Source organism: Trachurus trachurus (assembly GCF_905171665.1).
Source record: "Trachurus trachurus genome assembly, chromosome: 21".
Taxonomy (NCBI): Eukaryota; Metazoa; Chordata; class Actinopteri; order Carangiformes; family Carangidae; genus Trachurus; species Trachurus trachurus.
In genome coordinates this window covers 26,140,304-26,164,783 of record NC_139899.1, presented here as the reverse complement: position 1 = coordinate 26,164,783, position 24,480 = coordinate 26,140,304, and the positions used below count along the sequence as shown (strand labels likewise).

The 24,480-nt window shown below is 41.4% G+C and overlaps 3 protein-coding genes across 3 annotated transcripts in view; all 3 read right to left on the bottom strand.

Moving 5' to 3' along the window:
* Positions 1 to 5,873: 5,873 nt before the first annotated feature.
* gja3 (gap junction protein, alpha 3) lies at positions 5,874 to 7,307 on the bottom strand (the record flags this gene model as incomplete). Its single annotated transcript, XM_083996461.1, has 1 exon — positions 5,874 to 7,307. The coding sequence occupies one exon, from the start codon at positions 7,305 to 7,307 to the stop codon at positions 5,874 to 5,876; it is 1,434 nt and encodes a 477-aa protein (XP_083852587.1).
* A 3,572-nt stretch (positions 7,308 to 10,879) lies between these two features.
* Positions 10,880 to 14,448, bottom strand: gjb8 (gap junction protein beta 8). Its single transcript, XM_083996469.1, has 2 exons — positions 14,317 to 14,448; positions 10,880 to 13,319 (listed from the first exon to the last, which is right to left on the bottom strand). Exon 2 carries the CDS (start codon positions 13,283 to 13,285, stop codon positions 12,476 to 12,478), a length of 810 nt encoding a protein of 269 aa, XP_083852595.1. The 5' UTR covers positions 13,286 to 13,319; positions 14,317 to 14,448; the 3' UTR covers positions 10,880 to 12,475.
* Positions 14,449 to 15,855: 1,407 nt separating this feature from the next.
* cryl1 (crystallin, lambda 1) overlaps positions 15,856 to 24,480 on the bottom strand; it is a 29,729-nt gene continuing 21,104 nt past the window's right edge. Inside the window, exons 7-9 of the mRNA XM_083997167.1 lie at positions 21,092 to 21,200; positions 17,339 to 17,445; positions 15,856 to 16,162 (exon numbers count right to left, since the gene is read on the bottom strand). Coding sequence (XP_083853293.1) covers positions 16,058 to 16,162; positions 17,339 to 17,445; positions 21,092 to 21,200 — 321 coding nt within the window. The 3' untranslated portion in view covers positions 15,856 to 16,057. The remainder of the gene's footprint in view (positions 16,163 to 17,338; positions 17,446 to 21,091; positions 21,201 to 24,480) is intronic.

Here is a 24,480-nt window from a genome sequence, read left to right as displayed (position 1 = left end):
AACTTATTTATATACTGCTTCTAAATCCTAAGTAAAGGGCCTTGGATTACAAGGTTGCTACATGATCTAAATAGTTTGCATTAAAGACGTTCTGTTAATGTAGTCTAAAGTTTAAAGTATGATGCTTTAATGGATAGAAAATGTCATGAAAGGCACTTGGCTCTGTTTGGCCATGTGTTGCCCTGCAGTGGAAACAAGGCTACTGACTGAGTGACGGGCTGTGGCCTCCAGTCAGTCGTGCCAACAGATCAACTATCTCCCATCACTCTTCAGCCACTGGACCCAAGAGCTCAGCACTCATGTACAGTACACTGTCAGAAGACTGAATGCCAAATACCCCCGGGCAAAGCAATCCAACCAAATGCGTATGCATGTTTTGTTTTTGTTTAACCTGTTTTATTTAACTTTCTAATCTATTTCAGGTATCTTTTCACTTAATGACTAGTTATGGATATAAAGTAAAGGTGTAGAAAGAAAGAAACATTTATTTTGAGACAGTTTTAAGGACAACTTTATATAAAACTTGGTGATCAAATGTTTGGTGATCATATTTACCCAAAAGTAATTAAAATGCTTACATTTTTTTTATACCAACTACACACTGTACTGTATTCCTGCGATCCCCCATGATGGACAATGATTGTTGACATTTGACCACCAAATGCTAACCTGTTCATGCTTGAGTCCAAGTGAACTTTTGTACTGATTTTGAAGTCATTTCCTCGAGAACAGATGGAAAAACTTAAAAAACATAGGCTATCTGTTGCAAACTCTGCAGTCATAGAAGATAGATATTATTATTCAAGTCATAGCAGCCTATTGTAACATAAGCTCAAATAAACAATACATGCATATTAGCCAGCAGGTAGCGAGTGTTACATTAGCGTTACAGCTAGGAAAAAAAATGGCTGTTGCAGGCATTAAAGGGGAACTATGCAAGTCCGGCCGCTTTTTTTCTCTGTTTTGCTAACCTTCCTCCTGGCCATGTGCATTTGTTTACAACAAATCTGGCGAGAAGTCAATCAATAGAGCGGTACATAAAGTTATGTATCAAATACAATGTTACGATGTGTGTATTTGTGTAGTCTTATCCGTCATAAACAAGAGATTACGGGTTACGGGGCGCATTTGTGTCGCGGTGCGCAGAGACAAGACGAGAGCTGGTACACCAGGTCGGATTTGGTTGGTTTTTGGCCAAGAGACGCTATGTGGGAAATCAGAGAGCCTCCATTCTCCCCATAACAAATCATTTGACCATCACAATCACTCCGAAGCTGTTTAATTAAGGTGCAAATCTTATATAGGTCCTCTTTAACTAGATTTTAATGTTAGTTCTGTTTTCATCAGTCAGATAAAAACAAAACAAAAAAAACGCGGGCTGCCGAGCAGTTAGCTAGCTAGCACGAAGCGTTACTAACGCATTAGCAAACTGATTATGTTTCCATAACGAGTTTGTCTCTCAGCCCACCTCTTTAAAGTTTAAGTAATGTGTTTGTCATTGCAGCTAGAAAAAAGCTTTGTTACTTTGTTGACGTTCACTCAGTTCAAAGATCAAAATCAAATTTCCCGGCAGCGGTAAATTTCACTCGGCACTATCATGTATTGCACAGTGCTGTAAATTGTCACTCAGTTCATGCGTCGACTGAGTCTGTGATGGATGTTTGACTCCCGGGTGCGAGACTGACACGCCCTGACTTTATTTTAACAATTTCTGGATGTGGTTACGAAGTGGGTTTGGCTCTGTGTCTCTGGCTCAGCGTTGCATTTTGACATTCGCTGTAGGAATGCAGAGTGAGGCAGTGAGCTGCTAAGAGGTCGGAGGTCAGAGAGTCTACACAAACAGTAACGCCAAAGACAGTAAGAAGCACTCCTGATGCTGATGTGGACACTGGATGTCTTGTCAATTTCTCCATTTGATCAATAAGACTATTATTATTTTTCATGGACCCTAAATTATGCTGTTTCTCCATGGCTACTAGATTCAATATGTAATTTGAGGCCCATAGAAATTACATTTGAGAGGACAAATTACAAATTTGATCGTCTGCAACATGGCATTAGAAAGTGACCCAGCAAATGTATGAAAAAATATGAGATTCAGAAAACTGAATAAGAACTGGTTGGATGGGACTAGAAATTTATCTGACAACTGGACTAACTTGCAGACCATGAGATGTGGTTGAAAACTCAGAAAAGAGCCGGTAAGTGGGCTTTTTTTTTGTCTTACTATAAAGTTACAGTTAATTTTCCGAAATAACTATAATATCACATTTACTGATGTGGTTTTATGTGATAACAAGATAATTCTTTGGACGTTACACCTTGAACTAATGAAAACCAGTCTTTTTTTTTTTTTTTTTACTTATGGTAAATAGGATTGATAAATTTAAGTATTATCAATTGCAGTGCCCTTTTTTGTGCATAATGACCACGCGGTAAGGCATTAGTCTTGTTAACCAATGATCATGGGTTCAACCCAGTTCAATACAATACCCAAATTTAATAAGCAAGTACATTCACTAGTCCACACGGTTAGTAAAGGTGAATGTGCTCTATGAATGAACTGCAGGTTTTTTCACTTTAAGTAATCAATTGTATATCATATTGGATTTTGTGTCTAAATTTTTTTTTTTGTCCAGTATATAACCATGTTGTTCTCTCCTTAGGACTATATGATGGAGGAGATGCCAGAAGCTTAAATGCCAAAGTAAGAGAGTACTCCACCCATGCATTGAAGAGTGTGGGAATCACTGAATGCGAGGACAACAAATATGGTACAAAAAATTTATTTAGTAACAGTTTTGTAAACATTTGAGGTAAATGAACATTTACATCAACTTGTTCTTACAAAAGAATCATTCATACACAAGGCACTTCTCTTGTTTAAGACAGCATTGAAAACAGGTTGCTGTTCTGAGCATTGTGAGATGGTTCCTAATCCCTGACGAGCCAGAGAAATCATGCTCTGCATGAAACGTAAGAGGAGAGAGTTTGGAGGAGTCACAGGGACGACGGGCTTTGAACACAACATCCTGTTAGGGCTTCGTATGCAGGGTTAGGGAAGGGCCAGCTACCCAGCTAACACTGTCTCAACAGTGGAGTCATCTGATATGACGTCTAACCAGAGTCCCGACCAGTCTGTGAGAACATACCGAGTGAACACAGAAAAATACCCCAACTGTTTTTTCTCTCTCTCGCTGCTGCTGCTGTTTTTTTTTTTCTTTTTAGAAATCTTCAAACTCAACATTATCTGAGCTTGAGATGAGTAAGTTTCTTCTGCCTTTTCTGTGAAGAGCCACTGCGTTTTGGTTTTAAGACATTTTTTTTCCTTTGAGGATCATAGAGATTGGCAGTTTGACGTCACACTCTCTCTCTCTCTCTCTCTCTCTCTCTCTCTCTCTCTCTCTCTCTCTCTCTCTCTCTCTCTCTCTTTCTTCCTCTATCACTACCAATATTAGCATTGTAGAACAGCAATTTTCTTTCCTAAATGTGCAAATCTTTATCAACTACCAAAATGTAAACTTTAGGAATCAAAAACAAATGCAGATAACAAAAGTTTTTTGTCGTTTTGAACAAGAAACATGAATTGGGAAAGGCTGCTTTAACCTGTGTGTTGTGCAGGTGTGTAATCTCCTCTCTGTGTTTCTGTTTGCACTAAATGTCACTTTAGCAACTGAAGTAAGAAACAGTGTGAAACATTATTATACCTATATGGGTACAGATACTCTTACACCATACAGTACCATCATTTTGTAACCTCCCCCTCCTCCACCCCCTTGAAAATAAATAAATAAATAAAAAGAAACAGTTGGTACCACTTTACATCCCTCTTACTCCAGTGTATTAACCTGCACATTAACTGCTGGGGAAGTGTTGACTGTGCACAAACCTGCTTGTATTTCATTGTGTGCAATATGTCATATGATTACTGAGTGATCACGTGGTGTTACGACTGTGTACTTGCAACCCTTCCCCAAAAGGTGAATGCACAGGATAACACAGTGAATTAAGGTTGTTGTAAAGTTAAAGATCTTTGAAAGCGAGTGCCTGGGTTGTGAATGAACCAAACAGCACAGGAACACAACAAAGACAGGGGACTGTGACTGCTGATGGATTCAGTTAAAGGTGTGGGTTTCTAACGATCTCTAAGAATCAAGATAAACACAACAAAGTAGAAGTCGTCGAGGGCGACTGCACCGTGGCGTTTTTCCATACTCGCAAACGCCAGTCGTTTTTGTCTTCTTTTTTTTACTTTATCGTAGCTGTTTCGCAATCACAAACTGACTACTACAATTATGCAAATTTATGAGTAAAATTCAATTCAGGTTTTTAAAAAAATAGCACTTCTCAGAATAAAACCAATGACGGTGAAAATCATTTCACTCCCGGAGATGCTCTTTGGTGCGATGGTCAAAAAGGAAGTTGTGGATTTGAGGGCAAAAACATCTGCCAACCAACTAACTATTAAAAAAAAAATACTATCAAGTTTGACCAAAGAGCTTCAGGTTGGGTAGGTTGTTTTTACTGTTGTTCTTCATATCAGATGGTGGCTGTCATGTATTTGCATAATATCTTCAAGATTCTTTGAAGGCAGTATCTCGTCGTTTGTGCAGTTAATGGAGAGATATTCTTATTTTCAGACGTGTTGACTGAAGGCGACACTGACAGAGGCAGGTGTAAGGGACTCTGCTCCTATTTTTCCCTCCTTTGTAAACTATAACATGATGGTGGGAACGTTTAGTTCTCTGTTATTCGACAAATGTGGTGTTTGTAGAGACCCAGGTGGATTCTGGGCACCACAGGAATGACTTCTACCAGCAGTTTGACCCATATCCTGTCCACACTCTGTCTATGTTTAATAGGAGGACTCTGGGAATATCAGTACATCCCTATCCGTTCCAATATTTATCATTTCTGCAGGAAGTGCGGGGTCAAAACCAAGCTAGCCAACGTGTCAGTGAATCGGTGAGTTGTAGGTCCACACATGCTGGCATGCACGACTACAAGGAACACAATACATGATATATGTTCTATGTTTGTTGATAAAAGTACTTCCCGGATGAGTTAAGTTTATGCAAAATTCAGGAAGTGCTGCAGAAAAAACAATCTCCAAGTCACAGGTCGAGAAGCTGTAACATGTAGTGCAACACGTAGTGCATGTCTGCGCTGCTGAGTCGACTGGTGAACCAGATAAAAACGATCAACAAAGATCTATGAGCAGATTGTCTGGCTACACGTCCAGTAACTGATCTGTACAACAATGCCAGCTACCTGTGCTCCCTCCAGATATAAATAAGCAAATGTTCATATGTTGTTTTGACAAATGATCATTTTCATTTGAAGTAATTAGTCCTTCAGGGTCATCAAGAAGAAGAAGAAGAAAAAGTCGAGAAACACTGTGAGATCTTCCCTCCCAAAACCAAACACAATGGTGAGTCCATCTCGATGCAGAATCATAACGTTACAACGTCCTTGGCTCCGCCCACCGCTGTGAGTGGAGCCTTCATAGCACTGCATAATCACATTGTGTGTGTGTATAAATTAAGACCATCCAAACAAACAAACCTTGCCTCAACTACTCTGCAACTCACCGATTGCACTAAATCAACAACTGCTGCTGATCAAGTCATTTCACATTTGCCTAAACGTCTTTTCTTTTTGTTGCTACTCTGCTTTCCTGTCGCTTGTCTCTTTGCCTTCTTATGTTTTGCTGTCGTTTTTTTTGTTTGTTTTTCACTTTTATGTTTTTTTTCTTCTTTTTCTCTTCTTTTCCTATGCATGTGTGCGATTATTGTGTTTGAGAATCGGGTGCGGTTGAGGGGAGCGGGCCGTTGGTCGGGGAGGGTTTAGGGACATGAAAGGGCTGAGGAGGTTTAGACAGCCAGGTCGTTCGGCCTGGCCCTGATGCTGCTGCTCTTGCTGGCCCGACTGAGCCGCCGAGGGTCTGTGCCGACCGTTACCGGAGGCTCGTGCATCTCCACTGTGGTGGTGGTGAGGTGGCCGTCCTCCGGCTCGCTCTTCCCTCCGCCCCAGCTGCCCGCGTTGGAGGCAGGGCCGGGGCTGCTGCTGCTGCTGCTGGAGGAGGCAGCGTTGGTCGTGTTGGTGATGTTGGTGTTGCTGGTGGTGTTGCTGGTGGGAAGCAGCAGGGCAGCGTCGACAGGCTGCTGCTGCTGCTGCTCGTTGTCGGCGGAGGAAGAGGAAGATGGGGAGGGGGAGGTGGCCTTCATCTCCCGAGTCTGCTGCTCGGTGGCCAGATTGGCCCAGTTCTGCTGCGTGGCCAGCCTGTGGTTGTTGTTGTTACTGATGTAGTAGTGGGAGGAGGGGGAGGGCTGGCGGAGGGAGTCGTCCTGCTGCAGGTCGTCCATCTTGAACTCTGCTGCTGACGGCACGGCTGCCGGCCCCATGGGCGGCAGGAACGCCCCGCTCCCCGCCGTCACATCCGTGTAGTTGGGAGGGTAGCTGAGGCTGGATGGGGCAGTTCTGGAGGCCGAGGCCAAGCACTCGGGCTCCGCTATGTCGACGTGGCGCAGCGACGCACGCTCGGGGGCAAACTCATTTGTCATGCCCTGTTTAACTTTCTTCCATCCAAGGTGATAGATCTCTAACAAATTCAGCAAAAGAGACACGCAAGCCACCACAAGCATAAATATAATAAAAATAGTCTTTTCAGTGGGCCTCGAAATGAAGCAGTCAACGGTGTTGGGGCAGGGCCAACGTGCACACTTGTACAGGGGCCTCAGATGGAAGCCATAGAGGAAATACTGGCCCAAAATGAATCCCACTTCAAACAGGGTCTTGAAAATAATGTTGAACACATAGGTACGCAGCAATGCGCCTCTGATACGGATTTTGCCGTGCTCGTCCCTGATTGGCGGCTTTTCCTTCTTGCCGCCACCTCCGCCTCCTCCAGCATCTCCACCGTTTCTATAAAGGAGTTCTTTCTCCTCCTGTAACCTGTTTGCTTTACGCATCTCCTCCTCCTTCTCTTTCCGCTTCTCCTCCATGCGGACGATGTGCAGCACATGGCCCAGGTAGATGAGGGTCGGCGTGGACACGAAGATGATCTGCAGCACCCAGAAGCGGATGTGCGAAATGGGGAAGGCCTCGTCGTAGCAGACGTTCTCGCAACCAGGCTGTTGGGTGTTGCAGGTGAAGTCGGACTGCTCGTCGCCCCAGACCTCTTCAGCCGCGGCCCCCAGCACCAGGATCCTGAAGATGAAGAGGACAGTCAGCCAGACTTTGCCGATGACCGTCGAGTGCTCCTGAGCGTTCTCCAACAGCCGCCCCAGAAAGCTCCAGTCGCCCATGCTTCAAGATTTCTAGCCTATGGAGAAAGTACAGGCTGGAGCGGACAAAGAAGGGGAGGGGTGTCAAAACAACACAGAGAAGAGAGAGGGACGGACAGACAGAGAGAGAGAAAGAGAGAGAGGGAGAGTAAGAGTTAAAGAAACTTCTGAATCTGTCGAAAGTTGGTCTGAACATTCGACATCGCAAAGAGCATCATTTAAGGCCTTACCCCGAGGTTAAACACTCTACACATACGAACACACAAGACGACACAGGGACACGGACGAGAGTGGCGGCGGCGACGACGACCAGAGTCCGACATATTTCTCTTTTTCATAAATCGCTCGGCAGAACTCGGCCTTTATAGAAAAGTGCCATGTAAGCGTCGCATATCGATAACAAATCAAAACATGGCATTCCCTTCAAACACAGACGCTTTTTAGCAGCTCGGATACTGTATAGACCACCTGTTTGACTGAACCACAGCTCACTCTCCCTTTCTCTCTCTCTCTCATTCTCTCTCTCACTCTGTCAGGCTCGTCTCTCTCTCTCTCTCTCTCTCTCTCTCTCTCTCTCTGTCTGTCTCTCTCTGTCTCTGTCTCTCTCTCTCTCTCTCTCTCTCACCTGCTCGCTCCACTGCCCAGCAGGCATGTGCTGAGATCAACATTATAATGTTCGAAAACAGCATTTAGCAGAGATGGGGCTCTGGTGTGGCACACGCACGTGCACGTACGGGCACGCACGTGCACACACACACAGACACCGACACCGACACAGACACACACACACACACACACACACAAATACTGACATTCACACCACCCTCCCTTCTCCAGCCACTGTAACACCAAAGCCACACAAATACAAAGATGTTACTGTAATTACAAGAGATCCTGATAATTATGATTTAGTAATAATAATAGCCTAATAACAAATTATCTGAGATTTAAGAATGATTTTTTTTAAAACTGTAACCGACTGAACTAAACTGAAATTTCTTTTTGATAAGTTTTTGATTTTGTCTTTTTATTCAATAAATTATAAATTATTTCTGTAATCAATGAAATTACTTTATCTTTTTGTCAGAAATTAATTATGATGACTTCCAGGACTTGTTTGCTCAAAAAAACAATCTAATATATAATTTGATATATAATATTTATTCAAAAAATATGATACTAATAGACTAAATGAGCAGTTATGCCTGATAAATGACTTGATTTTATCCATTTTGGGAAGTCTATCTTCTTCACTTCATTTGAAGCCACAGATTTAGGATCAACTTTAGAGGTTTTACAAGTCACATTTTAAAGTTAAAGTAGAAATGGGTCTTAGATAGAGATTACAGACATCTTACCTTGTGTCTTTGAGCAAAGCACCTGTTGTTATCCTTTCCATCTTTTAGACAGTAACAGTGTTAAGTCAAAATATGATCCAAACAACAAATTCAACACAAACTGAGAGCGGAAAAGGGAAACTTACTAAAATATTGGTGTATTAAAGGTAATAAATCCATCGACTAGGGTTCACAATATGTATGACACCTGGAAGAGAGAAACACAAGTCAAACAGTTAACACAGTTGTGGCAGTAAATCTTAACAAGTATATCACATAAAAGAGTGAAAGGTATGACTGAAAACTGTCATTTTCTAAACCACAGTTTGAAGGAGTTGGTATAAACACATGAATCTGAGAGTTTGGGTGGGACATTGCAGCATTTTAAGCCACACACTCAGAAACAGTTTGACCTTTTGGTGACTTAATTGTGACTATATTTTCTCTGGGTTTCACAGGTATTTGAGGTATTTTTGTCGCGTGGGTGGTGAATGTTAACAGACAGACCCAGGTTCAAATACAAAGCCATACCTGCCAGCCTGACAATACAGAGTGTGCCAGAGTCCACACACTCCCTTTAAGCTCCACAAGCTTTGTCAAGCTTTTGTCTTTCTATTAATTATCATATAATATATATAAATATAAGTCTGTAGGCTACTCCCCTCTGAGTCACAGGAGAAGTTCTCACAGCAGCAGAGTTTATCCGTCATACCTTTAGACCGGAGATGTCATACTTAAACACGAAAAGCAAATCCATCTGCCATCATTGGTGCCATCATCATCATCATCATCATCATCATCTGGAGCGGTGAAGAGCGTGTAGACCTCCCGCGGCGCAGCGACCCTGTCCCCGCCTCTGTCTCTGTCTGTCCCCCTGATCTCAAACCTGTCGCTTCTCTCACAGCTCTACAAACTTTTTTTTCTTTCCTTTTTTCTTTTTTTAATGCGGCCACACACTCATTCATGCACAAACTTCTCCAGCTGTGTGGTCTCTCTTTTCTTTCTTTCTTTCTGTCTGGCTCTTTGTCTCTTGTCTCTTTCTCCCCGTTTCACTCGCGCAAAGAAAAGTTTTTTTTTTGTCCTTTTGTTGTTGTTCTTGATGTTGTTGTTCTTAGTTTTTGGAGGCGGCTTGGAGTCGGAGATGGGGCTCGGTTAGACGGAGCTGCCTCCCGTTTCCAGCCATGTCTGGACTGTCACATTGTGTGACCATGCATGAGTGAATCCACCGAGTCATCAGCCTGTCCGGACTCACACCACGCCCCTGCCAGCCTCCCCAAAGCCACTCCAGCGTGTGCGCAAAAAAAAAAAAAAAAAAAAAAGTCGCCGAAAAATGCGCATGAAAGTTTCCCCCCAAAATTTTAAAACAATTTAATCAAAAACGGATCGTGATCTTAAAGTAAACTACTTGAAAACATTCACAAAAGTTTTTTAAACTCCAGCAACAGCCAGTTTATACAGTTGAAAACAATATTATAGGTCATATTTGAATAGAAAAGTAGCTTTAAATGATCATGGTCACTGTAAACTCATGGATGACCCCATAGACACTGTATAGCTACTGTCCAGATAAAGCACTGCTCTATGAGGCTCATTAAGCCTGATATATGATGCACCAGGGGAACACATGGTGAACAAATACTGTAGGCTACTGATAAATAAGAATGACATGCTGCCATGCAGAGCTGCCAAACTGTTTTTCATTGTATTACTAATAATCTAATCTAATCACAGAGCTAGTGCAGACTCAAATATTAGGGCAACAAACAGAAAATAAAATCTTTTATAGACCAAAAAAACACCTGGTGTCCCACCCAGTGAGTGGCAGCAGAGAGACACTAACACACACACACACATACACACACACTGTACACAAAACAATGAGCCACGCAGTTTTTGGTTTTAGTGATTTATGTAAAATTTAAAAAAAAAAAAAAAGACTTCAAGGATCAAAGTGCGAGTGTATTAAAAACATCTTAGGTACAAAACACAATCACAAACATTACATTTTCTTCTTTCCTCGAAAAGCTGTTTGCAGTTAAACGCAGAATTCACACACATACTGTGGAAGAAACTACTGTACAGAAACACAACAACAACATCTAGGGACTGGATTGATCATGGTCGTCCCATGAAAACAATGTCACGCTGTTGCAGAAAGAGCAAGGTCAAAGGTCAATGCAGAGCAGACACACATGTTTTAAATATTTAAAAAAAGAAGCAAATTTCCAAATGATTCAGAGGCCTTCAGTGGTGTCTGCTGTGATGATGCTCACATAGCACCTTTTGTGTTATGTAACATCAGTGTTGGACTTGAATCAGACTCAGAATTTTGTAATTGACACATCAAATAAATTGTCCAGCTTGTCTCAGGTCCCACTTCTCTGTTTTTTTCTAAACACCAATTTTGTAGACGTGGCTGGCTGATCCAAGTTGTTTGGATGGAAGAAGGACAAAGACGTTTTCACTTTGAGATCGGCCGCCACATCAAGAAAGAGGAGCAGTGATTAGCGTTGTGGCTAAAATAAGGCACATCCTGAAAGCTGATACAGCCAGCTGGGGTCAGTACACACACACACACACACACACACACACACACACATTCTCATTGCTGCAACAACAACACAAGTCCAAACAGCACGGCAGCAGGTCGGAGCTGAGCAGGACAACTTCGGATCAGTGTTAGAAAAAAAAAATAAAAAAGCCCAACCATGCAAATTCTTTTTGAACTAAACACAATGTCTTTGAGTTAAAAACAAATATCACAAAATGCAAAATATGGCAATTCACTACATTGCCATCTTTGCATTATAATCACATTTCATTGATTCTGAATTGATTAATATTTCTGTGTCTTGTGAGATTTGTTTTTGCCTCTCTTTTTTTTAAAGACTTTCATACTCAGATCAACTCTGCTGTTTCAGTTTCACAGCAAACATCTTTTTTACAGTCTAAACATAATTATGTTTTACCTTTTTATTGCTTGGTGTGCTTATGTAGAAAAGAAATGCAAAACATTCTCAGTGTGTGACCCAGTTATTTCTCACAAACACTTCAATTTCAAACACTTTCAGTTCAAGTAAAAAGACAACAGACACGCCGATTTGATTGAACACAGTGCATTAAATCTATTAAAGCACTGTGGTGTTTCATCTTGTGCAACACAGTCCTCAGTAACTATAAACACACAATTAAAATAAACAGTCTATTATTTATATGAACTATCAAATTTCCAAGTTAACTTTGTGCTACAATCACTTGATTCATCTGCTTTTATCAGTTACTTACTGCAAAACATGTATTTAACATTTAAAATCAAACGTCAACTGTTGTAAACTAAACACTAAACGTAATCACAAAGGCACGCTGACCTTTTTTTTGTTTTTGCTTCACTTGTCACTGCTTTATTTGTTCTTCTACTTTAATACTAAAGTAACTCATCCAGACTCTGTGGACGGTGTTTGTGCTGCTCCCACTGTCACCAGCAGGTGTCAGTGTAGACCCACTCTTCTCTCTCTGAGACCAGTCACTCTTTAGAGCTCACTCAGGCAAACTTCAAACTCTGATCAATAAATTAATCTCCACCCCTTCACAAAATCAATCATCCAACATCACCATCCACTGTAGGAAAAGAAAAGATGGCATCATGAAGATGTGAAATATCAACCATCATAGGTCACTCATTTTCTGTTGAGGTCGTTTCCACCTGCTTCAAAAGCTTCTTTACCTTCCCATGAGACACATCTGGCGGATGCCCACATTTAGAGCATAATTATCAACCTGTCGAGACAAACTATGACTATTATGGGTTGTTGGATTTACAGTTTATGGGCTTTGATTCTCATCTTTCTCCCTTCAACACATCGTCTTGTTGCTGGATGAATCTGTGGAGGAGGACAGCAGCATCTCGTTCTTCTTATTCTGCATGAGAGCGTTGTCCCGCGTCACGCTGTCCGTGTGGGAGTAAGCGTGCTTCCTCTTGTTGGACCCGTTCGTGCACCTCATGATGGCCTTGACGATGAGGTAGCCCAGCTCGGCCACGTTCAGCACCATGCAGATGGCCGACGAGGACACCATGAAGATGGTGAAGACCGTCTTCTCCGTCGGCCTGGAGATGAAGCAGTCCACCTTGTTGGGGCAAGGCCACTGCTCGCACTTCACCAGCCGGGGCATCTGGAAGCCGTCGTACACGAAGTACAGCGCGTACATGAATCCGGCCTCAAAGATGAGGCGGAAGAACAAGCTGCAGGTGTAGGTCCACCACAGCGTGCCCGTGATCGGCAGGCGCCTCTTCTTCAGCGTCTCCAGGTCAGTATCCGACATCTTGTCAGTGCCGTTGGAGGCCAGCATGGTCCTCTTATCCCCGCGCTTCCTGTAGGCGACGTGCATGGCTACGAGCAGCGCCGGTGTGGAGACGAAGATGAGCTGCAGGCACCACAGGCGGATGTGCGACACCGGAAAGAAGTGGTCGTAGCAGACATTTTTACAGCCGGGCTGCTGCGTGTTGCAGGTGAAGTCCGACTGCTCGTCGCCCCAGACGCTTTCCGCCGCCAGAACCAGGATAGTGATGCGGAAGATGAAAAGGACAGAGAGCCAGATCTTCCCGAGACTGGTGGAGTGTTTGTTGACGCCGCCCAGCTGTGCATAGAGCGCCCCCCAACTCATGGTGGACGGTCAGGACTCTGGAGGCTCAGATAACCTGAAGAGGAGAGGAAATGAGCAGAAGATTAACGTTGGAAGAGTTGTACTTTTTGTCGTCCTACGGTTCCTTTTCTTTGTAGTTTGACCAAAAACCTACAATAGAAAAGCCTAAGGTCAATGTGCAGAGAGTGGCATTAACGCTGACAATACATGAAATGAGTAATGAATGAGAGTTTACACCAGTCTGAAGGAAAGGGATGAAACCATAACAAGAGGGAACTGGGTGAGGAATGTCTGATAATGTCGTTTTTTTTGTTAGATTTTCGCAGCTGGATAATTAAGAAAGCAACAGGGAAAAGTTGAAAAGTTATTACTTATTTTATAGCACTTTTGCAACCAGGACATAGACTGTGTCCAAAATCACTTAGTAACTCAGCATTATGAAAATAGCACTTGGCACATTACAAGTGGTTGTTTTTTCTCTGTGCTGTTTTTCTGTTTTTCTTTCTTTCTTTCTTTCTTTCTTTCTTTCTTTCTTTCATACTTCTTTTCCCAATGCATTGTGAGTGTGAATCAACTCTATAGGATAACAACAGTAGCCTACAGGATGGTAAACACGCTAAATAGTAGTGGACGAGGTCCTCCAGCCCCTCCAACAACCTGTGCACACCACTGCTGAAAACACAGTCAGTGCTTTCCACTTAAGACTTGACCACATACTTATTGTTTATGGAGTATCCAGCTCTTTATTAGCATCATTATCACTCTGAATAAATATTTAACTGTCAGTTACTTCCATAGGTGTGTTACTTACAACAGGCCACTCCTGTGTTTTCTTTGACATGTGCTTCAATGATTCCTTACGTAAAAGTGATATAATGTTTAGGGCGGGGTTAATTAATTTTCCTATTTTAAACAATTTAATTGATCTACATGAGCGCGCTCTTACTTTCTAAGATGCTAACGGACATTAATCATGTTAAATTGTGGGTTTGTTATTTGGGCTACTCGGTCTCATCAGAAGCTGTAAAATAAATAAATAAATAAGAACTCACCTGTTTGTGTGGAGCCGATTTGAAAAAAAAGAAATCAATCAGTAAAATAATTTAAAATTCAGTAGTTTTCCATGAAGGGAGCGATGATAAATCCTCAGTTATTGATGACCCGAAGGCAGCTGGTCCACGCTCAGAATCAGAGCTCGGCTTGTTTGACCGGACTTTTCTTTTCTTCAAGTCGCACCTGACATCACGGGGGGCGGGGCCCGGCGGAGGAGCGGTGGAGCAGGTCCAGTCCTCACCTCCTCTCACCTCCTCTCTCTCTCTCTCTCTCTCTCTCTCTCTCTCTCTCTCTCTCTCTCTCTCTCTCTCTCTCTCTCTCTCCTCCGGCGGGCGCCTCGTGATCAGGGGCCCGGGGCAAATGTTATTATTTGGCCCCCACTGTACAAGTCAGTCGCCCGACCCCCCACCCACACAGATACCCAGAAACATAATGGAGCTCAAATCATTGGATAATTAGTGCAATTAACAACAATGAACTCTCTCTCTCTCTCTTTTTTATTATAAGAAGTTAATAAAAACATTTATTAAATTGAATTTAAAAAAGAATTGGTTACAATTCTGAAAGACTATTCCATTAAATTACGTTTTTGATAGGAAAAATTACCAGTAGTGGATTCTCAATTGTGAATATTTGCTATAGTTTCCTTGTTTCCTATGACAGTGACCTCAGCATTTTCTGGCTTTTGATTGACTGGTATTTGTCCTAAAAAAAAAAGCTAAGCTCTGTGGTATATTATAAAAATGTATCATTATATTACAGTTGTTTGGATTTCTCTCCAATACACAAAGTTGGAAAGTCACATTAAATGGAAAATACTCTTCTAATTACAAATTTAAAAAATAAATAAATGTACTTGCAGTATATTGAGTTAATGTACCCAGGAATACATGTCTTGCATGTCTTGCAATGCAGTTGTTTTTGTTACACAATATTGTGTATTTATCATAGGGCAGATGAAATGATCAATACTAATGTTGATATTGTCACGTGATGCCTTTAAAACATCTAATGATATATAAATAGTGGTCTTTAAAATGTACCAGAACACAACCAATGTGACATTTGTTTAAAAGTTAAAAACTTTTTACAAATGTGTCAAACATAATCTGAAACTCTACACGATGTGCTACTAGTGAGCATCTTTATAGTCTCTGTTTTTATAGTAACTTGTCACATTTCACAGATGTGGGCCAGACAACACGATCATGTGACAGTCACTCCGTCCTGGTCTCACTGTGAAATGAAATCTGCAACAGGAGCAGAGCAGAAATGTCACAGCAAGACCAAGTCTAAGCCTCGTGACATGTTTCGTTTCAATGTTGCCTGGTATTTAGGAGTTTATCAGTAACCATGAAATGCAACGTGCATCATTGATTTGTTTTTGCTGCAGGGAACAGACCATTATACTGTAGTTCTCCAGTCCAGAAATACTCAGTAAAACCTAATTATTAAAATTTCCCTCATGGTTAGGATAATAATCAACAAGTTGTGTCAACTGTCAAGTGAATTGAGTAATACAAAAACTTACATAAATGTACGATTTCATTGTTTTTATTAGTCAAAACATCATTGTGCTTGCGTCTCTTGCATTAGGATCTATGAACTCCTTCATATGTCATTTGCAAAAAAGATCTGATGTTGGAGATTTAAAAGAAGAGGTCTTAAGGTCAAATATAAATTGTTTTCGTTCACTAGACGTAATCATTTGTTTTCTTGAGTCCGGGCCCTGAATGCATCTCAGTGGTCCTTCTTCAGCTTCGCTAGCCCCATGAGGAGCTGGTCTCTCCTCTCGATCCTGGCCGACAGATGCTGCTTGTCACTGGGAATCAGCTCACTCATCTCCTGTGGGCAACAACAGGCAAGGAAACATGTTAGGGTCTTAGTGGGCGGAGCTCCTCAGTCATTGGAAAACAATGAGTTAGATCATAGTAAATTACCTATCTGAAAATAAACTATAGTCATGCAGAACTGATTGAATACAGTCATACACTGCCACTTTATGTAATATCTGTTTGTTAGCAGCACAGCTTGATCTCAATGAGATAAACTAATCAGATGAAAGTTAAATATTCATTTATTCCCTACTGTATATCAGTCGCAACATTAAACCCAGTCACCTGTATTATTGGTGTGCATATTTATGGTACGAGTATATGGCAATAAATCCATACTTCATACGACAGGACTTGTAGCCAAAACTAATTTAGCATGCTCCTTCTTTAACAATAACCTTAAACTCAAAAATATTTCCAAAACAGTAATCAATATACAGTTAATACATCTCCACAGAATGTCAAGTACCAGATCAGGGATGATCCGTCTTTCAAAATTGTGCCAGTTTAGCTTTTTTAAACAAAGCAACTGGGAAAACTGAGTTGCAGCTGGAATCTGTTTTAGTTGACTAAAACGAGGTGGTCCGATCCCCTCGTCCTCAAGTCTAACATGTGAAAGTGTCTGTGGATAAGATACTCAACCCCAAGACTACAAAACCTCCAAACAAAAGCAGTCCACTTCATCATTTACAGCTGCTGTCCTCTTCATAAGAGCAAACAAACAAACTTTTCAGTTCCACCTAAATGGGATTTTCAGTGGAACAAACCCTAAGAGAGATAACCTGAGTTTATATTGTGGGATCTCTGCTCCCGTTTACAAAAGTTAAATCAAGACGCTGGTTTGGTAAACACTAAAAGGGAATGTAATAGTGTAACATTTTCAACAAAAACTCCCAAACTTGTGTGACTTCTATTGTCCTCTAAACTATTTATTGTTGCTGCTCAGGGTTTCTTCACATGATGACCTTCTGTGGCTAACGTTTTAACAGCCATTGACAGCATGTGAGCACGGAGGAGGGAGCTTTATGGTGCTGGGGTGAGAGGGGAACTCTTAACTTTAAGTCATGCAGAACTAAGAACACCATTTGACTGAATCAGTGAAAAGAAACATTGATTGAATAAACACTGACTGGGATAAATGATTAAAGTTAAGATTTATTCGCTCATTCATCGTCATCACACTTACGTTAACAATGCCCTTGGCTCCTTCACCGCAGAAGTCCGGTACGGGCCCAAAGGAGTTCAGGACTCTCGTTATGCCTTCTCCATAGCGTTTCATGTAGTCCTCCAAACCTGTAGGAGGACAGCTGATCAGAAGCAAGGCCAGGAATGAAAACCGTTCACATAACATCTAAAACGCCTCACAGCCGCAAAGGTTAGCGGAGAGAGCTGCTCAATTGTGATGTAAAATCTCTGCTGCAGGAGGTATCACAGATATTTCTTATAACACGATGTTCAAAGTCGTTCGTCTTGAGTTGGAGAAGTTAAGAAGTTTATATAGAGTACATATACACATATTACACAACCGTTTAATTAATTAACACACGGTGCCATTAAAGCATTTTGGCAGGTATGCAAGTTATCTCCTGTGCAAACTTCTGTGACCTCTGGTTATCTATTACTTCCCTACCTTCCCTGTGCACATTGTAGCCTCACACTGAACTGAAAAAACATGAAAATACATTTACAGAAACAATGAATCTTAAGTTTTACTTCTGTGACACACATTCGGGATCCTCTGACGAAGTAAACAGTGAATAATGACACAGCAGCTTTACTGGTGACAGTCAGAAACAAATCAATTCATCACACTTTTGGTGAGATAAATGCGAGCAAGCAGCTTGTAGTTATAATTAATTACAACCATTTTATGCTATCTGTCATTAATATTTACCACATCAACTGCATTGACACCACAGACCCTGAGGTTCTGGGTGTCTCTGAAATGAGAACGTGTCCTTAACGCGTTGGTTGATCTGTAATGATTTACTTGTAGTGTGACGTTTTTGATGACAGAAGATTTATGTGCTACTCGTGTAAATTTGTAATCTCTAAATCATGAGTTCCCTCAACTCAAACCCTAATTAATGTGAAAGCTGTTATAGCAGTGGTAAAAAGTTTCACTATAAGTCCAGAAATCCTGCATGATTAATGACCTGGTGACTTTCTACAGTGCTATGCAAGGCACACAGACTAACGTGTGTGAATCACGTAAATATGATAATGACTAAGATCAAGTGCCTCCATTCAGATGTAGAGGAATGACACCACACACAACTAATGATCTGTGATGCAACGCCGGTGCTTATTATAACTAATGATTGGACAAACGTCTCATAAAGAGGGGATGCCCATTTGGTTTGTTGACATTCCTGTGATAAGAAACTCAGCAGGTCAGAACCAGATCTTTGAAGTTATAAGAAGCCAATAAAAACATGCACAAACTGTTTCACACTGGCTCTTTAATTAAGACGGGTCAGAGGGTGCACATCGAAAATAGTTTCCTCACACTGGAATGAAGATTCACACCAAAGACTTGAAAGTGTGACACTTGTTTGATCAACTATTTGGTTTTTAGTCTTTTAACATTTCTTTCTTTCAATCTCTCCAAATTTTTAGACCAAATATGTGAAAACAATTCACACAACATTTATACAGCTTCAAAATAACTTCATATCTCCTGAATGACAGTGGGACACACTGCATATATATGACACAGCGGTGTCATAAGTACCATCTACCTTCAACCAAACAGACTGTGTGTGGGAGGAAGACACAAGTCTCATTTCTAGGCGTCTTGTTTTTTCATATCTTGCCACACAATCTCAATTTTTTATGCCACTGTCTCGTGGGTTTTTTCTTGAATGTTTCTATTCCATGTATCCATGCATGCCAGTAACATCACATATTGTTCTGGTACACTCTGTATTCAGAGTCCGACACTGAGACGATTCAAGCTTCAGACAGAAACTCATGTGTGTTTGCTGAAGAGGTTTTAAAAGAGCAGAACGTTACAGATTTCAGCTGTGACAGCTCCTTCTATTAACCTTTTCACTCCTTTCATTATCTGCGTGCCATTGTACAAAACTTTGAAAATGTGACCTTCAGATGCTGTGGAAGAATCTGTTACCTCATTTGTGTTTTGAATTTTTTGAATTTTTGTTGATGGTCCTAAGTTTATAACGATCAATCTGATCATTGTGAGTGAATGAAGCATCATCAGATAGGACCCAAATGAGGACCTCACTTACTGTTTCTTGTGTTTTGTTGATAAACTTAAGCTTATAAAAGGAGCAGTACACTTTTTACTTGACTCTAGCCTGTAGCTTTGAGAGGTGGCTTGTAGTCACTAGTTTTGTCAAGGACAGCAGCTGTAATTATCCTGTAGTTGCAGTGGATAAGGTGACTCCTAATTACCATTACAGTGGGCTGATTGAGTTGATTGCACTGCTGGATTGTTTTGAAGAGTTTCTACCAACTTTGTTTGCCATCAAATGGGATTTCCATTTGAATTCCAGGCTGATTACATGAAGGAACCAGCTAAAGACATTTCCAGAGCTTCCTTCCTACTTAGATTATTCCTTTAAGGATAATAGTCTCAGCTAAGCCAAGTCATTCACGCAGAGCAGAAAAAGAGGGACAGAGACGGAGAGCCTGAGTGCTCTAGTATCTGATTGGAAAGATTCGAGGACGGGAAGTCACTACAGAAGTCGGTCTGAACAATCTTCAGAGAACATGATCATACTACTGTTTCCTGAGCAGAAAAAAAAATCAATCGAAAGCTTCAGCACTGTAACTACAGGTAGAGTTGGCCTCTGGTTTGAAGGCTGCGATGTGGGCTCTGTGAGTTTTGGATTACTGGTGTGAGGGAGTGCATTCATCTCTACCCATCAAAAGGCTGCTTTGTTCGGCCACAGCGACCTTTTTCTGAGTGTGTACACAGTCGGGGCTGCTCTCTGGGTTTCACACCCCCCTCTGATATTCTCCATCTCCCTGAGGTTTCACTCTCAGCCTCCCTGTGACACACATGGGAGGACCACACCATGGTACAGTACATGTATATGTTGTGCTCAGACATGTAGTAGACTATGTGAAAGTTTATTTTCTCACAGCACTTTATGTAACTGACAGCCTGGAGGCTCCTCAGTGAAGCTTGAATACAAGTGATTTCTGGGTAATGGAGTTTAAGTAGTATGATGAGATTCTACCTGCTTCCTCTTGTCATTTTAATTACCAATAGTGTTGTTTTTGGATTGTAATCATTGCATGCATAGTTCAATATTTTGGCAAATTGGCCCATTGCCATAATCCCTATAGTTTTAGGAGTAGGTTCGTTGCCTTTAATTGTCGGTGCAAACTATTTTTAGAACGGCAAAGCAGAGCCGCGAGCTGCTCAGAGCTACACTACGGAGGCTCATGGGATTTCTTGGTTTCCCTCATCAAACTCATCAAATACACAATCCAACAACTCCAAAACGCTCTGGTGTGACCTGCACAGCGTAGCTCTGAGCAGCTCGTGGCTCTGCTCTGACGTTCTAAAAATAGCTTGCACCGACAATTAAAGGTAACTAACCTACTCCTAAAACTTAAAAGATTATGGCAATGGGCCAATTTGCCAAAATGTTGAACTATCTCTTTAAACCGAAGAGGGATGTGTCATCTGTAAAGAAAAACATGCCAATAGAAATTAGCTCCTTTTTTCAAAAGAGATGTCATCTACTAACAAACTCTCAGCTTGATTTATATAATATTAAAGGTATTGATCAGAACAAAGCCTGATCATAAAACCACTTTTACACTTTTTAAGAAAGACCTCAAAAGAGAAAGTTTAAAAACGCAGGATTATATTTTCAGAAATCTCTCCCTAAAGCTACAGGAGACTTTACACACAGGTTTCCAATGGTACTTTTTGTGACACAGGGTGGTGACTGTACGTTACCTTCAGGAGCATTGAGGTGCATTGTTTCCATGGGACCAATGAAGGCGTAACGCATTCCTAGCCCCTCTGACATCACCAGGTCGATGTCCTTGACTGAGATAACGCCATCCTGATAGATAGATAGAACCAGAAAACAGACGCTGTAGCTCATTTCATTGATTGGACAGTAAATATATGACTACATATGCCCTGTGGAAGTTTTGAAGACAAATATTTCTTTATCAGTGCAGGTTAAACAGCTGACAGGTCATATAACATCCTCATGTTCCTGGGTGGGGGTAATGGTGCTGGTGCTACCAACAAATAAACTAGCATATCACCAGTTCAGTTCTTCAGACAAAATTGAGTCTGAGGATGTAAAAATGTTTTTTTTTTTCCACATTAGTCGTACAAAGTCACAGCTTTTACCTCCAGGGTTTTGGACCAACCAACTCCCTTTGATCCCATCAGACTACTCCCACCATCTAATGTTTCCCTAATCAGCCAATTCTGTGTCCTCGGGATTATGCGGGCAGCACAGGGAGGAGAGAGATGGATGGAAGGCGAGACAGAGGGAGTGGTTCAGGTATCTTTGGGCTCGAGATACCTGTTGGCCGAGCACGGAGGAAATCAAAGCTTGGATACAGATACAGAGAGCAGGGTGAGCAAGAGGAGAGGGACAGGGTCGTCTTTGTTTGGGCCCGGTGTCCAACAACGGGCCTGTTATCTGAGCAAAGCGGGATGGAGGGTGGGGTCATTACTGCACCGTAATCACTGGGGGGCAACAAGCCGCTTTCTCAGCCACTCTGCTTTCCAGTGCTGGCCCTGACTCAAGGACCACTTTCTGTGCGAGTGTGTTTGAAGGGGCGAGGATGAGGAGGGAGGGTCCTGTTATGTAAGGATACTCCAACTAAAAGGTGATTACTGATGTTTTGATCTTTTCTGGATGAAAGAAAAAGAAAGAACCATCGGTGAGATAGTTAGTTAACAAAAAAAAAACAAAACAAACAAAAAAAAAAACTCAACCTAACACAACAATTACTGGAAAAAGCTTGAAACACCAGTTTAGGACGAGTCAAGTACGGACAGATAGGTTGTTGCAGAGATCCTGAAAAACCTGCAACGGTTGGTTGGTAGATTTTGGACATCTGTGTCTTCTGTGTCTTCAGGCAATCCCAAAACACCAAAGCAAATTCTTTGTGTGTTGGCAATGAACCAAATTATGGGTCTTATGAGTCCATGATGTTGAGATCAGGGCCCTGTGGGGTCCATACCATCTGTTGCAGGACTCATTGTCCTTCTCGTCTGTGGAAACACTGTAGTTCTTTATGAATCTGTGAACTTAGACTCACTGTCTTGCTACAGACTGAATCTGGCCTCCTTGGTGGTTTTGCAACACAGCCTGTGAGATAGACTATAGTCAACCTTTTTGACTTGACAACAGCACAGGTGGAACTAATAACATCAACGGCGTCCTGACAGCTCGAGAAGCATTTCAGTGAGTCACACTTTACAATGACAGTGAAGCGACTGTGAAGCTCGTGTAATTTAAACATCATGATAAAAATAAACTGTCAATACTTCATTGCTCCAACACCTAGACCATTAATTTGCACACAAATACCAGCGTAAAAATTGAAATATGGCAAGTTTAGAGATTAAACAGACATAGACAAATAGATATTGGGGATGGTTGGCAACTGTTTTTCATAGTATTTACAAGTGTATTTTTTTTATGTTAATCATTGCTTTAACTACACAGAAAAATCCATTTTGCTATATCAGAAGTCAGCACTGCCGAAACAGCTTGCAACTGGACGAGCAGGAATTTTGCATGTCAAAGCTCATAGTTACTGACTTAATGACTCTACTAATCACCACAGCAGATTGTTGCTGTTACACAGGCTGTTGTTGAACTCAGTGCTCACTTGTTACCTGTTGATGTTTCTGTACTTACACCTGTCCTGCTTGTTCCTATTACATTTTTTAACCATTGTACTGTAGGTGACAAGTTTTTATTGAATTCTTTCCGTTGCTTTGTCTGACACTGATATTATGACAACTTAACAGGCGTGTTAAACAACATGCGTCACCATTTTTACAAATACTAAGGTGTGTTTGTCACACTATGTGACACTTTGCTTCCCCACTGTGTGACAAGATAACAATGATAACACAAACAAAACAAAGGAATAATAGTAAAACTGAAAAGCATTTGTTCACCACTGTAATGTGATACTGTGATGGTGACTCCAACCCGCTTTAATGAAGACTAATCGAACGGGAGAACAGGTTCTAATCACAATCAAGGCTAATTTGCCACTCATTTAACAACTGGCTCAGCACTTCTGTGTCAGGTGAATGATCACGTTTCTAGTGGCTAAACCGTTAAAGACCAGTGTCATGGATAATGTGGTTTTGTTGTAACTGTTTCCACTTTGATTAGTGTGATGATCATCTCCGTCTCAGGCCAGATTTTGACCAAACGCACACACAGCCATGTACGCACGAAAGATGTGAAATGTAGAAGAGAAGTGTCTGAGAGCAGCAGCGACAAGTTAATGACCCACATTACATTACATTAAAATGTGAATTCACAGCCAATAGTGACTTATGGCCCCCCGAGGTCAAGTGTGGATAAGTGTGTGTGTGTGTGTGTGTGTGTGTGTGTGTGTGTGTGTGTTTTTCCTCTTTTTTTTCTTGTGTGTGTGTGTGTGTGTATCACAAAACAAAAACAGCATTTGTTTGTTCATTGACCTCCTTTGACAGAGGAAACAACTAGTGATTTTTTTTTGGTCAGCTGTTTGTTTTCCTTTGTTTGAATAAGGAAACAAAAGATTAAAAGGTCATTCTGCAATCAAGGAAATGACAAGAGAAATAAGATAACAAAATATAAAGCATGAAGTATGAAGAAGGACATGGAAAGGCTAAAGTAAAGTACCTGAAGGCACCTAAATTAAAATTAATTGTACTGTATGTGGTTAACACTGGTGGCATATTCAATACATCTAACTTTAGAGCATTCAGGTGTATTTTTATTGAAGCTACCTTTTGTTAACTCAACAGATCTTGTTTATGCTTATTTCATTGGACGTCTGTAACATCTGCAGCAGCGGTAACTTCCTGGATGTAACTCTGGTCCAGACAGTACAGACACGGTGAAGCTCAGGTTGGCTGGGTTAGCATTAGAGATATCTGCAGCACGGACGAGAATACGAAACCCTGGTTTGTTGGATCATAGTTGTTGTTTTAGCCGTCATGGTTGTTATCTCACCACATTCATGTTGCCTTTAGATAGTTAATTAGAAATCAGCCCCACCCGCATACAAACAGTGATAAGTGCGAGCGACTCCTTTTCAGGATTTACCTGTTGATCAACTTTGACGAGTGGGGCTGTCATGGAGACTGAA

What these genes read in the sequence shown, in the direction of transcription:
- gjb8 (XM_083996469.1), bottom strand. Translation starts at nt 13,285, where the DNA reads ATGAGTTGGGGGGCGCTCTATGCACAGCTGGGCGGCGTCAACAAACAC.